Source organism: Phoca vitulina, unplaced genomic scaffold (genome assembly GCF_004348235.1).
Source record: "Phoca vitulina isolate PV1807 unplaced genomic scaffold, GSC_HSeal_1.0 scaffold20, whole genome shotgun sequence".
In the NCBI taxonomy this organism is placed as follows: Eukaryota; Metazoa; Chordata; class Mammalia; order Carnivora; family Phocidae; genus Phoca; species Phoca vitulina.
In genome coordinates this window covers 31,411,274-31,436,901 of record NW_022589723.1, presented here as the reverse complement: position 1 = coordinate 31,436,901, position 25,628 = coordinate 31,411,274, and the positions used below count along the sequence as shown (strand labels likewise).

At 37.6% G+C, this 25,628-nt stretch overlaps 1 protein-coding gene across 8 annotated transcripts in view; it reads left to right on the top strand.

The window, feature by feature from the left end:
* DENND4A (DENN domain containing 4A) overlaps window positions 1–24,499 on the top strand; it is a 132,288-nt gene extending 107,789 nt beyond the window's left edge. For 3 of the 8 annotated variants that reach the window (XM_032417416.1, XM_032417413.1, XM_032417412.1), the window contains 11 exons: window positions 3,121–3,310; window positions 9,261–9,355; window positions 10,635–10,810; window positions 10,905–11,051; window positions 12,359–12,557; window positions 12,792–13,046; window positions 14,212–14,329; window positions 14,453–14,479; window positions 14,950–15,112; window positions 15,276–15,340; window positions 21,742–24,496. In XM_032417416.1, the coding sequence (XP_032273307.1) occupies window positions 3,121–3,310; window positions 9,261–9,355; window positions 10,635–10,810; window positions 10,905–11,051; window positions 12,359–12,557; window positions 12,792–13,046; window positions 14,212–14,329; window positions 14,453–14,479; window positions 14,950–15,112; window positions 15,276–15,340; window positions 21,742–21,878 (1,572 nt within the window). In that variant the 3' untranslated portion in view covers window positions 21,879–24,496. Of the gene's footprint in view, window positions 1–3,120; window positions 3,311–9,260; window positions 9,356–10,634; window positions 10,811–10,904; window positions 11,052–12,358; window positions 12,558–12,791; window positions 13,047–14,211; window positions 14,330–14,452; window positions 14,480–14,949; window positions 15,113–15,275; window positions 15,341–21,741 lie in introns of all 8 variants that reach the window. The other 5 variants (XM_032417417.1, XM_032417415.1, XM_032417414.1 and 2 more) reach the window with 3 other exon arrangements.
* Window positions 24,500–25,628: the final 1,129 nt, after the last annotated feature.

The following is a 25,628-nucleotide window of genomic DNA, read 5'->3' as shown; positions in this document are numbered from 1 at the left end:
CTTATCTTACCTTCGAATGGAACAACAGTAAGAAACTGCCATTTGTCTTCTGAACAGAAACTTTGATGTCAGGAGACCCTGGAAAGATACCTTTAGAGCACTGAAAGACAATAACTGCCACCCTATTTTCCTACACCCAGCAAATATCATCTTTAAAAATGAGGGTGAGGGGGCACCTGGGTGGTTTAGTCAGTTGAGCATCGTCGGACTCTTGGTTTCAGCTCAGGTCATGATCTCAGGGTTGTGGGGTCAGGCTCCGAGCTCAGCGGGGAGTCTGCTTTAAGATTCTCTCCATCTGCCCCTCGCACGTGAGTGTGTGTGTGTGTGTGTGTGTGTGTTGTGTGCGCTTGCTCTCTCGAATAAATAAATAAATCTTTAAAAAAAATAAAAATGAGGGTGAGCATCCTAGCTCCACTGTGGGAACATAAAGCCACTAAAGCACATCCCTCCTGCTGATTATAACTAATAACCCCAGACAAAATGCCAAAAAACAACTATCTAAGGATTCTGAAGAAGCAGGCAGATTGTGGGGAGGGACCCAGACAGAGGTGAATTCCCCATTTTCTTGTCTCATGCATCTTTGCCCCAAGAGCAGGTCCCCGTCACAGTGTGGTGTGGCAGCCCTGGCAGCTGAAACTTCAAGAGAAACCCTAGTTCCTGGACAGAGGAGCCAGAGAAGGGGGCATCTGTGGGCTGGAGAGTTTGAGGGGCATCTGAGAGAAGGGGATTCCCAGATTCTGTGAATGGCCCGCACGAGTGTCAGCCTAGTCTTGAACTACACATAACATGGGATAAAGGTGAACCGGCAAACACGAGTCTTACCGGACTAAACTAAGAATTAAGTCATTGCCTACAAAAATTGAAATACAAATTACAGTCCGAACATAACTTGGTCAGTAACAAAGCCTGCTATAACAAAAGCATCAGTGTTCTCCAAGAGATTATAACAGGACCCAGACCACACAACATAACATTCAGAGTGCCAAAATAAAATCCAGAATGACTTGATAAAGAACCAGGAAAATGTGACCCCGTTCTCAAGGGAAAGACAACCCTGAGACAACCCAGATGTTGGAATTATCCTGACAGAAACTCTGAAGCAGCTATTATAACTAGATTCCCTGAAGTTAAAGAAAAACACATTTGAAATAAGTGAAAAGGAAGGAATTATCAGCAAGAAATAGGAACTATTTTAAAAAACACGTTTCATAGCTAAAAAATACCCTCTGAAATAAAGTCATTGGATGGGTTCAGTAGCAGAATGGAGAAGATAGAGGAAAGAATCCATGAACTTGAAGACTTGAGTAACAGAAATTATCCAATTAGAAGAACAGAGAGAGAAAAGACTTTTTACAAAAATGAACAGAGCCTCAGAGATTTCTGGGACAGTATCAAAAGGAATAACATATAATTGGAGTTCCAGAAGTATTAGAGAAAAAGATTGTGGTAGAAAAGATACCTGAAGAAATAAAAAATGGAGAAATAAACAAATAAGAAATAACTTCCCAAATTTGGTGAAGGATATAGATTTACAGATACAAGAGGCTCAGTAAACTATAGACAGGATAAACTCACAGAAAACCACATCTACACACACATAAGCAAACTACTAAAAAGCGAAGATATCCATCTGCTAATAAAATAGCTGCTGGGAGGAAAAAATAAAAAAAATCTTGAAAATTGTTAAAAGAAAAATGACACATTACCTACAGAGGAATAAGGATTTGAATAACCATATATTTTTTCCACAACCCATGGAGGAAAGAATACACTGGAACAACACCGTGCAATTGTTAAAAGACCTGTCAACCCAGAATTTGATATCCAGTGAAAATATTCTTCAGGGGAAAAGGTGCAATGAAAGCATTTTCAGATAAAAGAAGAGAATCCTGGCAAGCAGACCTGTTATATGAGATATGCTAAAGGAAGTTCTTCAGGCTGAAGAAAAATAATACCACAAAGAAAACTGGACCTGCAGGAATGAAGGAAGAACAGAATTTTTTTTTTCTTTAAACAGAAAACATGGTAAATAGTTAATATAAAAGACTGCTTTCTGACCTCTTAAATAATTGCCCAAAACAAAAATTATGACATTATCTTATGGAACATTCAATATATGTACATATTTTACAGTGATAAAGAGATCCATTCTGCCAATACTCATTATAGTTATGTTATTACATACCAAGAGGTACAATACTAACTTTAAGTAGACTGTAAATGACCGGGTGTGTATGATTCCTAGAGCACCCACTTTTAAAAATACAATGAGGTATAGCAGAAAAGCCAGTACAAATATCCAAATAATCCTAAAAATAACACACACACACAACATGACTAGAAAAAAATAAGTTGTATTATCTGGGCAGTAGAATTATAGATACTTAAATTTTTTTTTCTTTTTTTTTTTTTAAAGATTTTATTGATTTATTTGACAGAGAGAGACACAGTGAGAGGGAACACAAGCAGGGGGAAGTGGGAGAGGGAGAAGGAGAAGCAGGCTTCCCACCGAACAGGGAGCCCGATGCGGGACTCGATCCCAGGACTCTGGGATCATGACCTGAGCCGAAGGCAGACGCTTAACCGACTGAGCCACCCAGCGCCCTTAAATTTTTTTTTCTTTATACAAAAATTCATATTGACCAGATTTTTTTACTGTATTGTTGGTATAACCAGAAAAACATTTAACTTACACTTTGGTGTTCTCAAAAATGAAAACTGGAAATACATGTCTTTGAAACCTAGATTATTATGGAAAATAATAAAATGTAAACATACATGAAATTTTAAAAGAATAAAATGCAGTTCTAATGGTATCATCCTGGGCTGGGATTCACAGAGAGGAAAATGAACAGTAAATGAAGCTTCAAAGTCAGCAAGGGTATCTTACCAACAGGTATCTCTACTTTGATCCAACTAAAAATGCTATCTAAATGATTTCCCACCCATGTTTGTCCAAATTAGTAGCCCATGTAAAATTGGTTGTTTTCTTTCTGTAGATGTTATAATGTTGATTAACTGATCATCTGGGTGATTAAGCATTTCCTCTGCCTTAGGAGTGACATTTTAAATAATTAAATTTAAATATGAAGGAAATTAAGCTTATAATTATGTCCTTAGGATCAAAGTTCTGATCGTACCAGTCTTTCTTCAGTGGGAGCCCAGGATTCTGAATCTACCTCTTTAACAGATGAAGATGTTTGCCATGAGTTGGAAGGAGCCACTTCCTCCCAAGAGAGCAGTGCCACTTCAGGAACTAAGGGAATTGATTTCAGCAGAACAAGTCTGGAAAGTTCTGCCTCCTTAGAAGGTTTGTCCAGTTCGGTCATACTGCAGTTGTATGTGGTACCTTTACTTTTTTTCCTTTGTTTTAATTTTGTAAAAGATTCTCATGGCTCCAAAGTCAAAACAGTAAGAACCAAGGCACTTTTAGAGAGGTCTGCCTTCCATCCCCACCCCTTCATCTTGTTTTCTCCCTGTGCCTAGAGGTAACCATTTTTATTTTGGTTTATCCTTCCGTTGTTGTTTCTTTAAAAATATAGGGATATGTGAGTGAGTGTTCTTACTACCTCCTTGTCTTCTAACTCAGAAAGTAACGTACTTTCCCGCTCCTTGTGTTTTTCACTTAACAATATATCCGAAAGATCATTCCATATCATCACATTGCATTGTCCCTTACTCATTTTTACGGTTGCATAGTTAATCATCTGTGGATGTATCAGAGTTTATTTTAATCACTTCCCTATTGATGGGCATTAAGTGTCTAGTCTTTGACTATTATAAATAATGTTATGATGCATATATGTCATTATATTTTTGCCAGGGTTTCTTTGGAAGATACAAATTCTTCCTTGAAGTGATATTGCCAAGTTGCCTTCCTCGGGGATGTACTAGTTAGAATTACCACTGGCAGTATATAAGAATACCTATTTCCCCACAGCCTTGTCAACAAAATATTTCTGCAGACTTTAGGGTTTTTGCCACCTGATCAATGAGGACTGTATTTCAGTTTAGTTTTTATTTATATTCCTCTTGTAAATTGAGTAACTGTTTATATGTTTAAGGACTATTTGTATTTCTTTTTCTATGGACTGTCCTTTGCCTACATTTTACTTGTTGGTCCTTTTTTTTTTTAAGGTTTATTAGCTCTTTTTATATATAAATATATGCAAATATATATATACACACACATTGTCTCTTAGGTAATTGCCAGCTACTTTCTCCAATTTTGTCAAGTTTTTGTACATGGGTTTTTTTTTTCCCCCACACAGAAGTTCTTAATTTTATGTCATCAAATTTATTAGTGCGTCCCTACTGCTTCTGGATTTGGAGGTATTAGGAAAGATGTTCCCTTCCCTAGGTTCACCAGTGTTTTCTTCTGACACTTCTTTGATTTTCTTTTTAACATTTTCTGTAAAATTCTCTGTAAAGGACCGTATCTTAAATATTTTAGGTTTTGTGGGCCACACACCTCTCTGTCACATATTCTTTTTTATCGTTTTCTTTTTCTAACACTTTAAAATGTAAAAACCATTCTTAGCTTGTGGCCATACACAAGTGGATTTGACCCCCGATTTAGATATTTAATCCATTTGAAATTTATCCTAGGATATGGTGTGAGGAATGGATGCATTATAATACTTTTTTTAAATTTTATTTTATTATGTTGTGTTAATCACCATACATTACATCTTAGTTTTTGATGTAGTGTTCCATGATTCATTGCATATAACACCCAGTGCTCCATTCAATTCCTGCCCTCTTTAATACCCATCACCAGGTTAGCCCCTCCCTCCACCCCCCTCCCCTCTAGAACCCTCAGTTTGTTTCTCAGAGTCCATAGTCTCTCATGGTTCGTCTCCCCCTCCAATGTCCCCCCCTTCATTTTTCCCTTCCTACTATCTTCTTCTTTTTTTTTTTTTTTTAAACACATAATGTATTATTTGTTTCAGAGGTACAGGTCTGTGATTCAGCAGTCTTACACAATTCACAGCGCTCACCTTAGCACATACCCTCCCCAATATCCATCACCCAGCTACCCGATCCCTCCCACCCCCCACCACTCCAGCAACCCTCAGTTTGTTTCCTGAGATTAAGAATTCCTCATATCAGTGAGATCATATGATACATGTCCTTCTCTGACTTATTTTGCTTAGCATAATACCCTCCAGTTCCATCCACATCATTGCAAATGGCAAGATTTCGGGTTTTTTGATGGCTGCATAATATTCCATTGTATATGTACACCACATCTTCTTTATCCATTCATCTGTTGATGGACCTCTTGGCTCTTTCCATAGTTTTGCTACTGTGGACATTGCTGCTATAAACATTGGGGTGCCCGTAGCCCTTCGGATCACTACATTTGTATCTTTGGGGTAAATACCCAGTAGTGCAATTGCTGGATCATAGGGTAGCTCTATTTTCAACTTTTTGAGGAATCTCCATACTGTTTTCCAGAGTGGCTGCACCAGCTTGCATTCCCACCAACAGTGTAGGAGGGTTCCCCTTTCTCCACATCCTCACCAACATCTATTGTTTCCTGACTTGTTAATTTTAGCCATTCTGACTGGTGTGGGGTAGTTATCTCATTGAGGTTTTGATTTGGATTTCCCTGATGCCAAGCTATGTTGAGCACTTTTTCATGTGTCTGTTGGCCATTTGGATGTCTTCTTTGGAGAAATGTCTGTTCATGTCTTCTGCCCATTTCTTGATTGTATTATTTGTTCTTTGGGTGTTGAGTTTGATAAGTAAGGCAAGGGAAGCAAGGGCATTATAATACTTTTTGATGTGCACTTCTGATCTTTTAAAAAGCTTTTATTGTAGGGACTTTCAAATGTACACAGAAGTAGAAAGAATAGCCCAATGGACACCCATTTACCCTTTACCCAATTGCAATAGTTATCAAAAAATGGCCAATCTTGTTTTATCTTTCCCCCTCCTGTAGTCCCACTATTTTTTCCTTGCCCACTGGATTATTTTAAAGTAAATACCAGACAGCATATAATTTTATTCATCAATACTTCCATATGTAGCTCTAAAATATAAGGACTTTAATGTTTTATATTGTTAAAAAAATGGAATTCAACCAAGTAAATCTGAAGATCTAACTGGCTTTACTAAACAATTCATGAATCAGGCAGCATCCCATCTAGCAAGTAGAGGGGAGCTCCAAGAACTGTACAAAATGGAAGGTTTTTATAGAAGAAGGGTGAGGCAAGAGAGTTAATAGCAAAAGAGAAAGATAGTCCAGGCAAAGTCACTTTCCCTTAGGGGGAAGTGCAGGGGATGTATCATGCAGATTACTTCATCTTCCTTTGCGAGATGGAGAGGGCCCATGTTGCAAACTCCCAGGCATTGGTCAGAAAATTCCTGACTGATTGGTTAAGACTACACTCTGAGGCAGTTGAAACTGCAATTAGATTAGGTGTTAAGCCCCTGTTGGGAACTCAGCCTACGTGATGCCATTTTAGGCCAGTGGTTTTTCTTTTCAAAAAAATTTTTTAAACATTTTTTTAATTATGTATTTGATAAACATTTTTAATTTTATTAATGTTATGCATGTAATCTGTACACTTTTATGTATGTAAATACATTTCAGAAATTGAGGACACATGAGTAACCAGCACTTAGATCAAAACACAGAACGTTAACAATATCCAGAACCTCTCTCATGCACACATGTGGTCACTGCCCCCTTCACAGATAAACATTCTCTTCTTTTTTTTTTTTTTTTTAAAGATTTTATTTATTTATTTTGAGAGAGAATGAGATAGAGAGAGAGCATGAGAGGGGGGAGGGTCAGAGGGAGAAGCAGACTCCCTGCTGAGCAAGGAGCCTGATGCGGGACTCGATCCTGGGACTCCAGGATCATGACCTGAGCCGAAGGCAGTCACTTAACCAACTGAGCCACCCAGGCGCCCTAAACATTCTCTTCTAACACTGTGTTAGCATGGTCTGTTTGGAACACGTACACTATGTATCTTTTGTGAAGCATTCATTTTTTGAAAACATAATTGTAATGCTATTACATTTTTTAATGTTTTGATCGATATAATACTTTATATCAAATATTTAGTTTAAATTTTCACAGTTATCTCATAAAGCTCCTTTTATAGGTGGTTTGTTCAAGTTGGATCCGGATAAGGTCCCCTTGTTGCATTTGGCTGATATGTCTGTTAACTTCCTCTTTGTTCCCTCTCTTTTTCTCCCCCTTGTCATCCATTCATGAAGAAATCAGGTGATTAGCTCGCCCCCCCCTTTTTTTAACATACAAGAGCAATTTGTTATGCTAAGAAATAAACCTCACAACCTGATTCATATTTATTAAAGTGAATATTCTGTGCTCTAGATTAATTAGATGTAAAAGGGAGGCTGCCCACATAAATGATTTCATTAGTCAAGCCTGATAGAAGGTACAAGAAAGCAGTTCTGAACTAGCTTTAGCAGAGATGGATTACAGAGGGTTGTGGGAAACCGTCCAGGGAAAGTACTGCAATTACCACCAGCTGTAAGCAGCTTACAGGTTGATGGAGGCTTCAGCCCTCTCTGTCCCTCTCAACCCATCTGTGAAACGGGCCTAGGACCTGTGGTGGTAGTTCTAGAGCTATCTTTTTTTACCATTGTCATTTATTTACTGAAGCAATCAGGCCATTAGTCTGGATTATGCTGATTGCATCCCTGTGATTGTGAAGAGAGAGAGGTTCTTTTCTCACAGAGTTGAAGAATGAATCTTGTGGACAAAGGAGAGTGAGTAAAGTGATAAAAAGTTTTATTAAGCAAGGATACAACAAAAGCTCTCAGGAGTGAGAGGGGTCCCACCAGGGTTGCCACCATGGGCCTCCACTGACAGTCTTTTATTTAGAACTGACCAGGGAGCTTGTGGCCTTAACATTCTTGTGACATCTTGGTTTGAGTAAGGGCTGGTGATAACATCTTTAATGGCTTACTTCTTCTTTAGGGTCTCCTTATTCTTTGTTGGTCACAATGTGACTGCCATTAAAGACCCCACCTCTGACGCCCAGGGCAGGGTGGTCTGGTTTGTTCTCTTATCTCTGGTTTTGTTATGCCTCAGCATTTCTGGGATTTCTGTGAGCCCCCTACCTATCTCTCCCTACCTAACCCCGCCTCTCCCTTACTCAGTGAGACCCTTCAGATGTATACTTGGGGGATAATTGCCAACATGTATGGGGTGGGGGGCAGGTAGAGATAAAGGAAGTTTCCAAAGGAATTTTTATATGTTAAAGTAGACTTACAGGAATGGTGGGGGGGGGGGTGCGGGGGGGGTCAGGTTAGGATTACCTTTTGCCCTTAGCAAAGTGTCACCATCCAAGCAGTTGAGTCCCTAAAGGAATGTCACTCTGCCCACCTCAAGGACTTGTCAATGGGCTGCAAGTAATAAGGAAATTTAATAACTTTTCTTCTGCCTTTTGGTGTTTAACATGTTTTTTCCTGTCTTCTCTATTTCTTGTGAACTGGTAGTTTATCCCATTACTTATTTTTTTACCCTTACTTTATAAAAATATGTGTTTATTCGTAACATTTAGTAACTACTGAGAAAAAAGAAAAAGAAAGGTAGATTACCTCTAGTTTTATTAACAAGATGTAGCCATTGTCAACAATTGATTTGACCACAGAACTCCCCTTCCTTTTTGTTGTTTTTGTTGTTGTTTTAATACCTACTAATATCCATAACTCTTAAGAATATATTTGGAAATTCTCTCCTCATGTTTAAGAACAAGATTACTGTACCAGATCTTAAAAGATCCTGAGAAGACGGAGAATTGCCAGTAAATCTTTTTATGATTGGAAATAAAATTAGCTATTTTATATGTTTTAGACCTTAGAACTAAACACATTCTTGTATTTTAAACATGGAAAAAGAGAAACAGCAAATTAGTAATTAAAATAACTGGAATGCCTTGTAGCCTGTACCCACAAAGTACGTCATAAGTGAGTGATGAGCCCATACCCACAAAGTACTTCGTAAGTGAGTAGCCCGTACCCACAAAGTACTTCGTGAGTAATGAAGCTAGGGCTTCCCACCCCTAGCATGTGGGAAGCTGTAGAATCAGAGCACACTTCCTTAAGTTTGTACTCAAAACAAAAATGTGTGCCTTTTTTGGTTTTTTCTTAAATTACCTTTGCTATTTTGAATAAAACAGTTGGACATTTTATCAGAATTTATGGAGGTAAAAGATTTTCATATCCTTTCTCATTAATTGTAATGGTTTTGCTCTTTGTTTTTTAATAATGAACAGGATCCCTGTCAAAGTTTGCCTTACCTGGGAAATCAGAAGTGGCATCTTCCTGCAACACAAGTAATACAAATATCTTCCAGAACTATGCAATGGAGGTACAGTTTTAATCTGAAGAGCGTCTTCCTGTACTACTTACACTACTTCTAGAACTTATGTTCCTTACGTATTCATGGTCAGGGGTAGAGTAATAAAAAGTTAAATATGTAACTTCTGAAAATTTCAGAATGTATATTGCAGCTGAATAAACGTAAAATAGCCAGTATTTCAGAATACCGAAGTCATACTACTTCATCTCTGTTTAGGAAAGTCCCACGCCTCCTCCGGGATTTATCAACATACAAAAGCATTTCCATTTTCAGTATTTCTAGTTTCCCTGATTATCTCTATGTTCTTTTTGAACTTTTATTTCACATTTGAACCTCTTAAAAACCAATTCTGCTATGCAAGCACACTTTTAGGATGAGGGGACATGGAGCTGTTTTGGCATTTGTGTCCCCTTTGCCCATCATGTTTTTCATTTTTTGTATCAGTTTGACGTGGGTATCTGCTGGAGATGTTGCTGTGTGTCTCTTTTTTTCACAATGCAAGAGTTATGCTTTTACACTTTAAAAGTTTTCCCAAACTTTTGTATAAAAATTGCTTCCAAATACATCTGTGAGTGTTGTTGCTTTTTCAGGCCAGTTTGTATAAATTTGGAAAATAGATTTGCTTGTAGCTGGAAAATAAATGATGAGCACAGATATTACAATTGATGAAGTTTCTCATGGTTTCAGGAATTTCTATATTTTATTCATGTAGTGACAGCATTTACATTCATCTACAGCAACACTTCTTAAACTGTCTTTAGTGACAGACCAGGGTTTTGTTGGGGTTTTTAATTTCCAGTCTGTCCTGGCTGATGCTCTTGTGAAAATGTGTATTGATTACAAACTTAGATATTGCAGCAATGACCAATTGCTTTAAAGGTTTCTAAGTCCTCTTCTCAATTTCTTTACTTATCACAAATCGAAGAGTTTGTGGACCCACACTTGTCTGGTGACCACACTATGAGTAGCACACAGACCCATAATATGTAATTATGAATACCTATTTTGGGTATTAGCAAATTAATGCTTGGGTTTACTTTTTCACTGATAAAACCATGGCAGGTTCTGTAGTAATTTTAATGGTAAGGTTTCCTTTCTTAAATGCAAGGTTCCCTTTCAGGGAAAAATTTTGAAATCGATTTAGCTGAATGTAATCTATTTTTTGTTTGTTTGTAACGTCTGAATCCTTCTGACTTTTAGTTTTCTAATAGATTTATGGATTGAAGTGGTTTTTAATTCATAATATCTCCAACAGGCTCACTTTATAAAGTGCTGTTTTTTCCCATAGGTTCTTATCTCAAGTTGTTCTCGGTGTAGAACATGTGATTGTCTCGTCCATGATGAGGAAATCATGGCTGGCTGGACAGCAGATGATTCAAATCTCAATACTACATGCCCATTTTGTGGCAATCTTTTCTTGCCCTTTCTGAATATTGAAATAAGAGATTTAAGACGGCCTGGAAGGTAATGATTTGTGCTTTCTTTTTCCTTCATGTTTAAGGATCATATTTCCTAGAATATCTCTTTTCTCAAAAAGTTCCTTTAATTCACATTGCAGATACTTTCTGAAGTCAAGCCCATCTACAGAAAATATGCATTTTCCATCCTCCATTTCAACTCAGACAAGGCAGTCTTGTATCTCAACATCAGCCTCTGGTCTTGACACATCTGTTATCTCTGTTCAAGGGAATTTTGATCTCAATAGGTAATTATAATTATGTGGAACTATATTTTAACATGTATTACACATGTTTCTGAAAATGACAGAAAAATCAGCTGACCATTTAAAATTTCTAGGGGCGCCTGGGTGGCTCAGTCAGTTAAGCATCCAATTCTTGATTTCAACTGAAGTCATGATCTCAGGATCATGGGGTCGAGCCCCATGTCGGGCTCTGCGCTGGGCCATGGAGTCTGCTTGAAATTCTCTTTCTCCCTTTCCCTCTGCCTTGCTCGCACGTGTGCGTGCTCTCTCTCTCAAATTTCCATGTATAATAGATTCATAATCTTAAATTCTTTCCCCTAATTAAAAGTTTTAAAATTCTCTAATAACCTAAATGTTTAAACAGTTATATTTTATGCTTTATGAATCCCCAGAGTTTAAGCTGTAGAATTCTTATATGATAATGTTTACTAGTGTTTTAAAAGTAAAACTAACACCTGGAACACCTGGACTGGCTCAGTGGGTAGAGCATGCGACCCTTGATCTCAGGGTCATTAGTTCGAGCCCCTCATGTTGAGCGTGGAGCCTACTTTAAAAAAAAAAAAAAAAGTAAAAATTCTGTAGAACACCTGTTTACAGTGAACATCTTTCTCTTATCCCTGTCTCTTTAGGAATTAAATCAGTCCTAACTTACTTCTGCTTTAGAATATTTAATAACCTGAGAAAACATTTAGAACTGATAGAGGAACTATAAAATCAAAGGAAGACTTTACAGTAAGCCTAATATAAGTGAATTTACACTTAAAACAAATGCAGAAATTGACTCCATTTTGGAGAAGTGCCAGGTACATCATACACATAACAGGGCAGGTGAAGTCATATTGTTAACGGCATGTGCAGGAAAAAAATGCCTGTGGGGTACCGGCTGGCGTGACCTGTTTGATCCTGCGTGCCTGGGCAGCACAGCCGCAAACCTATGTGCTCGTAGGATTAGTGGAGCTCTTTCTCTGACCGGGTCCCCCTAGCTTGTGACTCCTGAAGGCATAGGCGCCTATTTTTTCTGCTTTGTATCCTCTGGGCCTACTGGGCTTCCTGATGCGTAACAGTTGTCCACTAAATGTTTTAATAAATGAATGACTTTTGAATATTCAAAGTTCACTGGATAAAAAGGAAATTTAACATGATTAGACTACTTAAAAATATATCCTATTCCCCAGCCGACTTCTGACTAACATCTTTATTTGATTTACTTTGCTGTGTATCCAGCTCTGATTCTAAAGATCTGGTTGTTCCGGATGAAATAAAGTAAATCTAGACAATGATACGCTTTTTTTCTTTTTTCAATGCCCAAGCAAATCTAAACTGCTGGAAAATACGTATGCCCGAAGTATTCAGATCCCTGCTGATAGATCAAAAACGGCTGTGTCAAAATGTCCAATATTTCCAATGGCCAGGAGTGTTAGTACTTACGGCCCCTTGGATAAGGAAGACACTGGAGGCCAGAAGCTCATTCCTACAGGCAGCCTGCCAACTACTTTACAAGGAGCTACCGTATGTATTTTGGTGTTTTTTTAAATTTGGACATTGATGATTTACATATGATTTTGTTCCCCTTGTCCTATGTAGCCTTATTAGCTTCAATTTTATATCAAGAAGAGTTTCTAGTCCCATGATACAATTCTAGTATTTCCTACTTATATGGAAATCATTGATAGGAATTTTTTAAATTGATTTAGTATCATCAATCTTGTATTTTCCATTTATGCTTTTTTATTTATTCAACAGGATTCTTTAGGATTAGAGTGGCACCTCCCTAGTCCAGATCCTATCACTGTTCCATATCTTAGTCCTTTAGTGGTATGGAAGGAGCTTGAAAGCTTACTGGAAAATGAAGGTGACCATGCAATAACAGTGGCAGACTTCGTGGACCATCATCCAATCGTGTTTTGGAACCTTGTATGGTATTTTAGACGTCTTGACTTACCCAGTAACTTACCTGGATTGATTCTTTCTTCTGAGCATTGTAACAAGTATTCAAAGGTATGAAAATAAAAATTAACTAAAAGGCAATGCTACCGTCACTATTATAATATTTGCATATTCTCAATGACAAAAAAGTAATTTTTATGCGAAGTTTTTTAAATAACCATCTGAATCATTAGATCAATAAAATTGTTTTCATTGCATTTACAGATAGTTTTTCTTCTTACAGCCTAGCAGTAAGACAAAATCATGTTTTGTAGCCTTCTTATAAAATTGATACAAAATGGGCTGTGTTTTTGTTATAACCTCAAGAAGAAACTGTCAATGACTCTTATCAGAAGAGTTTGTGATTTGGCCCCACTCATGTCTCAAACCTCCTTCAAAAACAAGCCTTACACATGTTTAGGAGGATGTTTGTAATTCCTAGTTCAGGCATGTACTACCATTCTCTTCAGTCCTTTACTCTGAGTTTTTGCTTGACTAGTAAACAACTATGTGTTTACTTGTATTTTTGATCCATTGTTATATAAAAGTGTTTTATTTCTTCATATGCATCACCACCACTAAATCGCAACATCTCTAAGTTCAGGAACTTTTTCTGCCTACTTGTACTCATGTCTATGATTGTGCATGTGGTTTGGATTTTCAGCACATGACAAATGAATGACCAAGAGGTTAACTCAGTGACTTATCTAGGGTAGGGTCTTGGACTGATGTAGAATGAGGCTCCTGGATTCATTTTTCTGGGGACCCTCAGTCATAAGCTGGTTAAGGTTAGCCTTTTGTGGTACCCTTTCTTACTGATCTAAGTATTTGGTTAAATCTGCTACTTCAGAGGGATACCTGGGTGGCTCAGTCAGTTAAGCATCTGCCTTCAGCTTGGGTCATGATCCCAGGGTCCTGGGATCGAGCCCCGCATCAAGGCTCCCTGCTCCGCAGGGAGTCTGCTTCTCCCTCTCCCTCTGCCACTCATCCTGCTTGTGCGCGCTCTCTCTCTCTCTCTCTTTCTCAAATAAATAAATAAAATCTTAAAAAAAAAAATCTACTTCAGAGATCATTAGCTTTTCAATTCAGCCCATCTTCCTTCAGTCGAGATAAAATGCATACAAACCAGTGATTTTCTGTTCTCTTTTCTCTCTCACACACATATAAGGATCTTTATATTTACAAAACCTTATCAGGTAAGGATCATTAATGAATATCTGTTTGTTCTTCAACACAGATTCCTCGCCACTGTATGTCTGAGGATAGTAAATATGTTTTAATACAAATGTTATGGGACAATATGAAATTACATCAGGATCCGGGACAGCCCTTATACATCCTCTGGAATGCCCACAGTAAGTGCTATCATAGAATGCTGACTTCGTCTGTGTAAGAGTAATCTCTGCTTGCTTTAAATAGCAATAGTAAACTAATGTATAACTAACTTTTATTTTACTTTACTACTTTTTGTCTTACAGGTCAAAATCGTACTCTTTTGTTTGAGAGTGAGTGTTAAGTTTGATGTTTTTAGTGCTATCTTCCATGGAGGCCAAGGGTTTTTTTGTTTTGTTTTGTTTTGTTTTGAGTGGTGCTATGTATGTGCTGGAGGGGTTATGTTTTGTGGAGTTCGCTTTTAGCCCATTGCTTGTCCCTGTTTCTTCTTTTTACATATTTGTTTGTTTCCATCCCAGGCTGCTGATTGAGAATTTCCTCCAGGGGCTGTATTAAGGAAAACTGCATTTTTAGTTTTTGTCTATTTGAGGCCACAGAAAGCTTTAAGCCTGTTTTCATCATTATATGTCTTATTTTTTTCCTTTTTTTCTTTCTCATCCTTAGATTTCTATTCCTTTATCTATTGCCCTTAATTTGTTTTTAGTGCTTTGTAGCTTCTTGATTAACTATCAGTTGCTGCTTAATTATATTGTCCTTTACACGTAGAACATTTTCCTTCATCTGCTCTTTTGTTCTTTTACAGCCCAAAAGTATCCAATGGTCCATTTATTGCAAAAAGGTGATAATTCATTTAACCAGGAACTATTGAAAAATATGGTAAAAAGCATTAAAATGAATGATGTCTATGGACCAATGAGTCAAATTTTAGAGACACTGAATAAATGTCCTCATTTTAAAAGACAGAGGTAAGTCTGTCTTAAATAAATATATTGTTCCTCTAAGCGGATTCGTATTATTGGCTTAGTAATTTGTTTGATCACTTCATGCTTATATTAGCATAAATATTTTTGTATAGAATGTAGAGATTATATGAATAGTAATATCTTCTCCACTCCTTCCCCCCCTTAGGAGTTTGTATAGAGAAATACTATTTCTCTCACTTGTGGCCCTGGGAAGAGAAAACATTGATATAGGTAATCCAGCATAATATCTAACATGTAATGTTTATCTATCTTGGTATCATTTTTGAAGTATTTTTATATTGGTAGTCTTTATTATTATTTTAATATTTATTATTTTAATATTAAATTATATTAATATATTAGAAGAATTCTTCCTTTGATTTTTTTCATTTAATGTCCTAGATACTTTGGTCATATTATATCAACGATAAACGATAAAAGCTAACAGTTTTTGAGGCCTACTGTGTACCTGACATTGTACAAGTACTTCCCGTGTATTATCTCCTGTCATTCTCCCAAAAGCCCTATGAGATAGGGACTGCTGTCATTTCAGAAGGATGTAAGGTAGCTAAATATCTATTTCAGGAGGGCCCAAACTTTTTTGATTGATCATCTCCTTCTCCCAGTGATTGTGCTTGGGCTCCCTTTAAGTTGCCATTTCTAAGTCTCAGGAAAGGGCGGAAATAGCCCCTGGTAGAAAAAAGGAAGAAAGGGGTGGCTGTTAGGCATTGAGAACCTGGAGCAGAGTTTTGGCATCTTGTCTGAAAAGTTATAATGTGAATAAGTTGATGAAAGTGATAATGATACACATAAGTCCTCTGACTTGACTGGTATCTAACGTGGGTGCCCTGCTTAAGTAAACCCACTCCCGGTTAAAGAGAGAATATGTAATCAGCCATGCTTTTTAGGTGACTGTATATTGTCTTAACAAAAACATATCTGGTTATTTAGCGCTAGTCAACACTTTGGTTGACTTTTTTTCTTTAAGATTTATTTACTTGTTTGAAAGAGAGAGAGAGAGAGATCATGTGGAGGGGCAGAGAGAGAGAAGCAGACTCCCCACTCAGCACAGAGCAGGACACGGGGCTTGATCCCAGGACCCTGAGATCATAACCTGAGCTGAAACCAAGGGAGTCAGACCCTCAACCGACTGAGCCACCCAGGCGCCCCTCAAAATGATGACAATATATAATAAGCTTATGCCCTATTACAGGTTGCTCAGCCAGACCGTATGGAACATGAACAGAGAACAGGAGCACTGCCTGCAGTGCTGGCTCCCCAGCAAGTTCACTAGAGGGTGGGAAAGAGTAGGAGTTAGTGAATGAAGTAGAGGGCTTGGAGCAGCCATCCCTAACTGGGTGTCTCAAGGGGCTATCAGGTGCCTTCTGACCAAAGGTGACCTGTGTCACTGGGAATTGTCAGTCTTGGTGCCAAGAGAGGACCTGTAGAATCCAGAAGCAATGATGCGTATGGGTGAGATGGCAAGCATCTTACAGAACGGAACTACTAGATAAGGGGTAGTATTTTTTATGTACTCATTATCTAAAAGGGTTAACCTTTTCTGAGCACATTCTACAGAAAAGTCAAATTTAGTTAAACTTTAAAATAAATTTCCTGGCCCCCTAAAGTAATGGTGAGAGAGGGACAGTACGAAAGGCTTGTCTTTATCTCAGCAATCCGTCATTCACTTTGCTGTCACCAAAGCAAGCATTACACGCCCCCTGCAGTGGTGCTGTTAAGCACCCCTTCCCCAACCAGAGCCGAATTTACAAACACACTTCTTTTCTGACCCTAACCCCCACGCAAAATTTTACTCCTCCTCTATGAGAGCTGCTTGGAGATTATTACATAGGTACTTTTACTGGTACCTTAAAGGAGTTTACCATTTCATGAGTCCAAGAGCCCTTTTCCTCTGACTCTCTGCTTGATGACAGACCTGATAGTAACTTCCTTTGCCAATTCTTTGAAGGTTTCTGGAAGCATCTGAGTTCTTATGGCCTGTCCTTTATGGTCCTCTCTGGGTGCAAAGCTCTTCACTGTCTATATATGTTGGGTGTCCCTCAAAAAACTATCACTTTCTGTGTAGACCCAGAGTTGATGCCCGAGGAGAATTTAGAAACCCAAGGGGAAGGATTGGAGACTAGAACAATAATGGGAAGGGGGAAAAAAGATTTTATTTATTTATTTGACAGAGAGAGAGATAGCGAGAGAGGGAACACAAGCAGGGGGAGTGGCAGAGGGAGAAGCAGGCTTCCCGCAGAGCAGGGAGCCCGATGCCAGGACCCTGGGATCATGACCCGGGCCGAAGGCAGTCGCCCAACCAACTGAGCCACCCAGGCGCCCATTTTTTTTTTTTTTTTAAGATTTTATTTATTTATTTGACAGAGACATAGAGAGAGAGGGAACACAAGCAGGGGGAGTGGGAGAAGGAGAAGCAGGCTTCCTGCGGAGCAGGGAGCCCGATGCGGGGCTCGATCCCAGGACCCTGGGATCATGACCTGAGCCGAAGGCAGACACTTAACGACTGAGCCACCCAGGCGCCCCAATAAATAAAATCTTTAAAAAAAACTGTAATGGTTATGAAACACTGGAAACTATTAAAAATAAGAAACTTGACAAATGATTCTAATATTCAACTGGAAAATTAATCATGTAGGAACTTATATGTAAATACCTACATAACCTATGAAACAGAAAAAGAAGAGCAAACTGAACCCAAAGCAAGCAGAAGAAAGGAAATAATAAATATTACAGCAGAAATAATGAAATAAAGAAAAAATCGGGAAAAACTATTTTTAAAAGAGAAACTCATCAGAATCAAAGTTGGTTCTTTGAAAAGATCAATAAAGTTGATCTTTAGTTAGACTAGGAGAAAAAGAGAGGAGACTCAAATTAATGAAATCAGGAATAAAAGAGGGGATATTCCTACTGCCCTTCCAGAAATAAAAAGAATTATAAGGGAGTACAATAAATAATTACATGCCAACAAATTCAATACCCCAGAAGAGATAGGCAAATTCCTACAAAGACATAAACTACAAAACTGACTCTAGAATAGAAAACCTTAATAGAGCTGTAACAAGTAAATAGTTTGAGTTGATAATCAAAAAGCTTCCCAGAAAGAAAAACCCAGGACCAGATGGTGAGTTCTATCAAATGTTTAAAAAATGATTAACACTAATTGTGATGGACTTCATGTTTGTGTCGTATCTATCTCGTATGTAGCCCTAACGTGATGGTATTTGGAAGTAGGGCCCTTGGGAAGCAATAACATCATTTGGTTGGAGCCCCCCAAAATGGGATTAATATCCTTAAAAGAAGAAGAGAGCTGTCTCTCTCTCTGCCATGTTAAGGATACAGGGAGAAGACAGCCGTAGACAAACCAGGAAGAGCGCTCTCACCAGACACCAGATAATGCTACCGTAGCCTTGATCTTAGTTGTTCCAGCCTCCAGAGCTGTGAGAAATAAATGTTCATCACTTAAGCCACCCAGTCTCTGGTATTCTGTTGTAGCAGCCTGAATTTAAGACATTAATCCTTCACAAATTCTTACAAAAGTAGAAGAAAAAGGAGTGCTTCCTAACTCATTCTGTGAAGCCAATATTACCAAAGACATCACAAGAAAGGAATACTACAGAGCAATATCCCATATTAATAATTCTCAACAAAATCCTGGCAAACCAAATCTGGCAACATTTAGAAAGGTTTCTGTTCCACAACCAACTGGGATTTATCCCAGGAATGCAATGTTGGTTCAATATACAAAACTCGATCAACGTAATATACCATATTAATAGAATAAAAGACACACATCTCTCTGGGGAACCTGGCTGGCTCAGTCAGTAGAGCATGCGATTCTTGATTTCAGGGTTGTGAGTTCAAGCCCCACATTGGGTGTAAAGATTGCTTAAAAATAGAATCTTAAAAAAAAGAAAAAGACACACATATCTCAGTAGATGCAGAAAAAGCATTTGGCAAAATCAACAAACTAGGAGTAGAAGGGAACGTCCTCAATTTGATAAAAAGCATTTATGAAAAACCCCAAATTAACACCATACTCAATGGTGAAAAATGGAAAGGCTTCCCCTTAAGATCAGGAACAAGGCAACACTGTATTAGAAGTTCTAGCCAGAGCAGCTAGGAAAGAAAAAAAAATAAAAGGCATCCAAATTGGAAAGGATGAAGTTAAACTATCTCTATTCATAGATGACATGATTATATATATAGAAAACCCTCAATGTTCCACTCCAAAAACAAAACCAAACCACCTGGACTATTAGAATTAATAAATGATTTCCGCAAGGTTGCATGATAGAAGATCAAGATACAAAAATCAATCATTATTTCTGCTGCTAGCAATGAATAACCTAAAAATAAAATTGAGAGCCATTCCATTTACAGTAGCATCAAAAAGAATAAAATAATTAGGAATTTGTTCAACCAAGGAGGCAAAAGACTTATACAATGAAAACTGCAAAACATTGCTGAAAGAAATTAGACGTTAATAAATGGAAACACATCCCATTTTCATATAGTTGGAAGACTAATATTTTTAAGATATCAGTACTACCCAAAGCAGTCTCTAGATTCAATGCAGTCCCTATCAAAATCTCAATGATGCTTTTTACAAAAATAGAAAAACCTATCCTAGAATTTATATGAAATCTCAAGGGACCCCAAGTAGCCAAAATCTTAAAAGAGAACAGACCTGGAGGACTCACAATACTGATTTCAAAACTTAATACAAAACTACAGTAATCCAAATAGTGTGGTACTGTCATAAAGACAGACACATAGACCAATGGAAGTGAATAGAGAGCCCAGAAATAAAACATCACATATATGGTCAAATGATTTTTGACAGTGGTGCCAAGAGCACCACTGGGGAAAGGACAGTCATGTCAACGAATGATGCTGGGAAAACTGGATATCCACATGCAAAAGAATGAAGTTGGGCCCCCTTATAAAACAAATTCACTCAAAATGGATTGAAGACCTATATATGAGATCTGAAACTATAAAACTCTCAGGAGAAAACAGGACAAAAATCCTTCATGATATTAGATTTGGCATTGATTTCTTGGATGTGACACCATAGGCACAAGCAACAAAAGAAAAAATACAAAAATTGGACTTCATGAAGATTTAAAATTTTGTGCATCAGAAGGTGGTATCTGCAGTGTAAAAAGGCAACCCACAGAATGGAAGAAAATATTTACAAATTGTATATCTGATAAAGGATTAATATCCAGAATAGATTTTTTAAATTTCTAAAACTCAACAAAAAAACCCAAGCCAATTCAAAATGGGCAAAGGACTTGAATAGACATTTCTCCAAAGAAGATATACAAATGACCAGTAAGCACATGAAAAGATGCTCAACATCACTAACTATTAAGGAAATGCAAATCTAAACTTCAGTGGGGTTCTACCTCAACTGTTAGGCTGGCTACTATCAAACAAAACAAAACAAAAATAACAAGTGTTGGTGAGGATCTAGAAAACTGGAATCCTTGTACATTATTGTTGGGAATGTAAATTGGTACAGCTGCTTAGAAAACAGTATGGCAATTCCCTTAAAAAATTAAAAATAGAATTTTCATATGATCCAGCAATTATATTTCTGGATCATATGAATTAAAAGCAGGATCTGGAAAAGATATTTGTACATCCATGTTCATAGCAGCATTATTCATAATAGCTAAAATGTGGAAACAATCCATGTGTTCATTGAAGGATGAATGAGTAAGCAAAATGTGGTCTATACATACAATGGAATATTATACAGCCTTTAAAAAAGAAGGAACTTCTGGCACATTCTACAACATGGATGAACCTTGAGGACATTATGTTAAATGAAATAAGCCAGTCACAAAAAGACAATCATACAGTTATTAGAGTAGTCAAAATCATAGACAGAAGTAGAATGGTAGTTGACAGGGTGGGGGAGGGGAGAACAGAGAATTATTGTTTAATGGGTATAGGGTTTCAGTTTTACAGGAGGAAAAGAGTTACGGAGATGGATGGTGGTGATGGTTGTGCATTATGAAGGTTTGTAATACCAACAAACTATAAAAATGGTTAAGATGGTAAATTTTATCTGTATTTTACCACAATTTTTAAATTTGGAAAAAAAGAATCTTAAAAAGAAGGCATCTTAAAACTTTAAATTTCATTGGTCTGTGTAATCTAGCTCTAAAATGCTAAGGACTGGGGCGCCTGGGTGGCTCAGTTGGTTAAGCATCTGCCTTCAGCTCAGGTCATGATCCCAGGATCTTGGGATAGAGCCCCACATCGGGCTCCCTCCCTGTTCAGCAGGTAGTCTGCCTCTCCCTCTGTCTCTCCCCTCCGCTTGTGCTGTCTCTGTCTCTGTGTCAAATAAATAAATAAAATCTTAAAAAATAAAAACTAAAAATGTTCTTTCTAAAAAAATAAAAAATAATAAAATGCTAAGGACTTTAAGGTCCCCGTTTGGGCTCTGAAATTCTGTAGTCCTTTAGTTGGCAGAAGTGACCTAGAGTATTCCTTCTTGGCCTCTAATTTTCTAGTTCTGTAATATTACAAAAATTTGATTGTTGTTAATATCGAGTATAAATTGCTGAATGCCCTTATTTCCTTGTGAATTTTTGCAGATGCATTTGATAAAGAATACAAGATGGCATATGATCGCCTCACACCTAGTCAAGTCAAGAGTACACACAACTGTGATAGACCACCAAGTACAGGGGTGATGGAATGTCGAAAAACCTTTGGAGAACCTTATCTTTAAGATATGCACGTGTGTGTATACTTTCAATATGTATTGTATAGTCCATGTATAAAAATAACACTTGAAGACTCTAAACTCTTTTTCTTCAGTTTTTGGAAATGCATTTGTAAATGGGTTCTGAAAGTCCAGATAGCTTATGTACAGAATGTTTTCAAAAGAGAAGAGTGACAAGTGAGGAGAAAGCCATTTTGTTTCCCATTTCCTTTTTTTTTCTTTACTTCTCCTGTAACAAGTAATTAAGTATTTTTGTGACGAGGAAATCCCTAAACAAAATTACTTCTCAAAATAAGACAACCGTTTCATGGTTTCTCTTGGAAGAGACACATTGAAAAATCATGTATGGAACTTAAACAAATGTAAGATCAAAGTATTTCCTGTTTTCATAGACTATTCAAATGTTTTGACCATGAAGTTGTATTATACATATTTTAAATTGTTTATAGTAAGTTGATATTTTTTTAATTTTTAAACTTAATATAGCAAACAAAATGAACTTAAACTTATGAAGCAAGTGATTAAGTGCTTATTTTCCTTGTCTGCTGCTATTTGAAGTAATTAGTACAGCTGCAGATCTCTATATGTATATCTATCTATCTATATATATATTTTTATTACCTGGGGGAATGATTCAGAAACGTCAGTGCTAGTGTCCGTGTTATGCTAGGATTGCATGTTAGTACCATTAAGCCTGACCGCAGTGAGTGAATGAAAGCAAAGGTGTGCACTGCCCAGACTGACTCACTGAGCCTTGTGGAAGGAGAGCCGGAGAGGTTCCAAGTCTGCTTCTGCAAAATCAGGTTCAATATACCGTGATTTGAAAATCTTCTCTATCACTAACAGATGCATACAGTACACAGGGATAGCTTACAAAACCAAATATCAACTTAAATTTTATATGCTACATGAACACTTATGCTGGGAAATATGTCAGACAACTTACTCCAAATTTTACCCTTATTTTAATATCTAAAATATTGGGGATGATGCAGATTGTGTCATATTTATCTGGAATATGACCCCCTGAAGTATTCTGTTAATATTATATATATATATATATAAAATATTCAAAATATTTTTTCAAAAGTAGAAAAATAATAACTCTCAAAGTACAGCCGATAGAATTTCCCATATTGAGGAACTTGGCTTTTTCAATAAGCCTTCAGAATCTGAAGTTTATGGAATCTAAAATCCAGAAATATCCAGAAATCAGACAGTAAATTGAATGTTTAAGCACCAAGGGTATTAAAGAGACTCTAAAAAAATATTTTTAGTCCCATTATTTCAAAAATCACTTTCTTTGGGTAATTTCTGATAAAAAGTATCCTTTGGCTATTAGAATTATTTATGGATTATCAGTATGTGTGTGTGCATGGTTGCACACATTGTCACGAATGAAGGAATTCTCTAGACACTTTCAAAGAAGGAAAAAATGGATGGTTCCAGATTTGGTCTATAAAGCCAGTAGAGCGCAGCACACTTGTACTGGGGATATCTGAGACTTCGAATCCGTTTAGCTGCAGAAAAACTACCTTTTGAGTTCACACCATTAGTGAATAGCATCAAGCTGACACATTCCACAGCTTTCCACTGGGGAAGTAAGGGGGAGAGTTTACAAATGTGAAATTTTGGTTCGGATTAGTTTGACGCTGAACTTGCTTACTTGAAAAATCTGGTGCTATGCACATACATATATATATATGCCTTTCCTTTGTAAATACAACTCCAATCTTCTCCTTTACTGTTCATATCCAGGTTTCACATTCTAACGGAGTCTTCTGTTCCCTAAATCACTTGAAAATTGTCAAATGAGGGAAGCATTTGATAGGGGAGGCTATGGGCATTGGCAACAAACCTCCCTCCAAATAGGGTTCTGGGGTTCTATTCTGGTTTTTGGTGCATGTTTTTCTTTCCCTTAGAGGAACAGCTTTTACTGTTTGTGGAAGTTGTTTAACTTTTCTTTAACACACACTATATGTAAGAATTATAGCTGATGGATTTCAAATAGCGGACCAAAAAAAGTGAGGTAAAGCCCATCCTTTCTGGTTCAAACTCAGATGGAAAAGTGAGTATAATTTTTATCTCCTCCCCCCCACCCCATACACAAAGTTTTGTTTCTGCTTTTGGTTGGGGTTTTTTTTCCCCCCTACTTTTAATCCCCAGGGACTATTATTTGTACAAATTTAATCTTTAAAACCCAGAACATGAATAGAAAGTGGTAAACACTGCTCAAAAGAAACTTAAAATCTAGATCATCCTTTAAAATAACTCTAAACTTTTCTTTGATTTTCTCTCTGTTGAGGATACATTTTGAAGAATCGTGGCCAATCGTGTTGGAGAGAAATACATTTTTGCTACATTATCTGTCTCTTGTTTTCTTACTCTTAGTTTTGTTTATACGTTTAATAGTGGAAAATAAACCAAGCTGTGTCCTGGTATAACTTGTTTACTACTTCCTCCCATGGTGTTTTGGATGTCATACATTTGTATTTTGTATCTTATTTTGATATTCAACTTTTTCCTCCTACTGCCAGATAAGGAATTATGCAGCCTGTTCATATTCTGATTTTTGTCTTTTTTTCCCCCTGATTTTTTTGGAGGATGGGGGGAGGGAGGGCATGCTTTAAAACTCTAAAACTACCAGCTTATTTTGTTTTAAGTTTTTTTAATATGTTTTTACATTTTTGTATATAGAGAAACGGCCGCCGAAGATGTTGGTTCAGCATTTTAGGTGATAAATACTTATTTTACTTCATGCTGCTAATTACTATGATACTTTAGTGCAACTAGCAAGTGTTAGCCTGGTGTAGAGAGAGGGCTATGATGTTTTATTTCTGTAAGTATACGGTTAGAAGAGACCCGTTCGTATGGTAATGTGAGATGGCCCAGTTTTATTTTTATTTCTCCCACTAGAACTTGAAAGCTGCTATTAGGCACTTTATTTCTGAGCAGCAAGGGAAAGGGCAGGCTGCTTCTTTAAGAGAGCCCTGGGCCCCCTCCTCTGCTAGAGTTAGCCTGCTCTGCCCTTCCCGTTTGGATACCAGACTGTTTTCTTTCAGAATTGCCTTCACTTCTGCACACCAGAACACCAGTCAGTTTACCTTAATATTCTCAGACTTACTCTCTTCTTATCCCTTTATACTGGCCTCTTCCTCTGGCCTCAAAGCAAGTACACTTGCTGGCTGAATTATTTTTGTTTACAAAAATTAGCTGTGCACAAATGACTACAGGAATTTGTCTCTTACACGAAAAGTCTGTGTCCCTGTGCTTATTCTCGGAGATGGTGACAGACTCTACTGATGAAGTCTCTGTGGCCTTTCCCCGGTTGCTGTCATTTGTATGCTCCCTCCTTTTGTCTGTATAGATGTTTTTCAGACATTGTCCTGTGATGAAACCACTGGAGCAACTGACAGAATTTTCTGTAAATGAAATTCTTCAGGTTTTGCCTGCTCATCACAGTGAACAGGGCCTGAAGACCCAAAGCGTGCCTTTAGCTGTGAAGGCAGCCTTAGGCCAGGGTACTGCTCGGCTCTAGTGACCCCTCTGATCGTGAGCCCTCGCTGCACCTTCCATGGCGACCAGTCCCAAAACACATTGCAAGTGGCACCTGGGGGTGGGGGCGGGGAGGGACCCTCCTACAAAAAAGGAATCCGACCCCAAGGGTATTCTTTGGCAAGGAAGGCCAGCCAGTTCTTCAAATATATCTACCAGGCTGTGCCCTAAATACTAAATCCGGTTCCTGCCCCCTTTGGT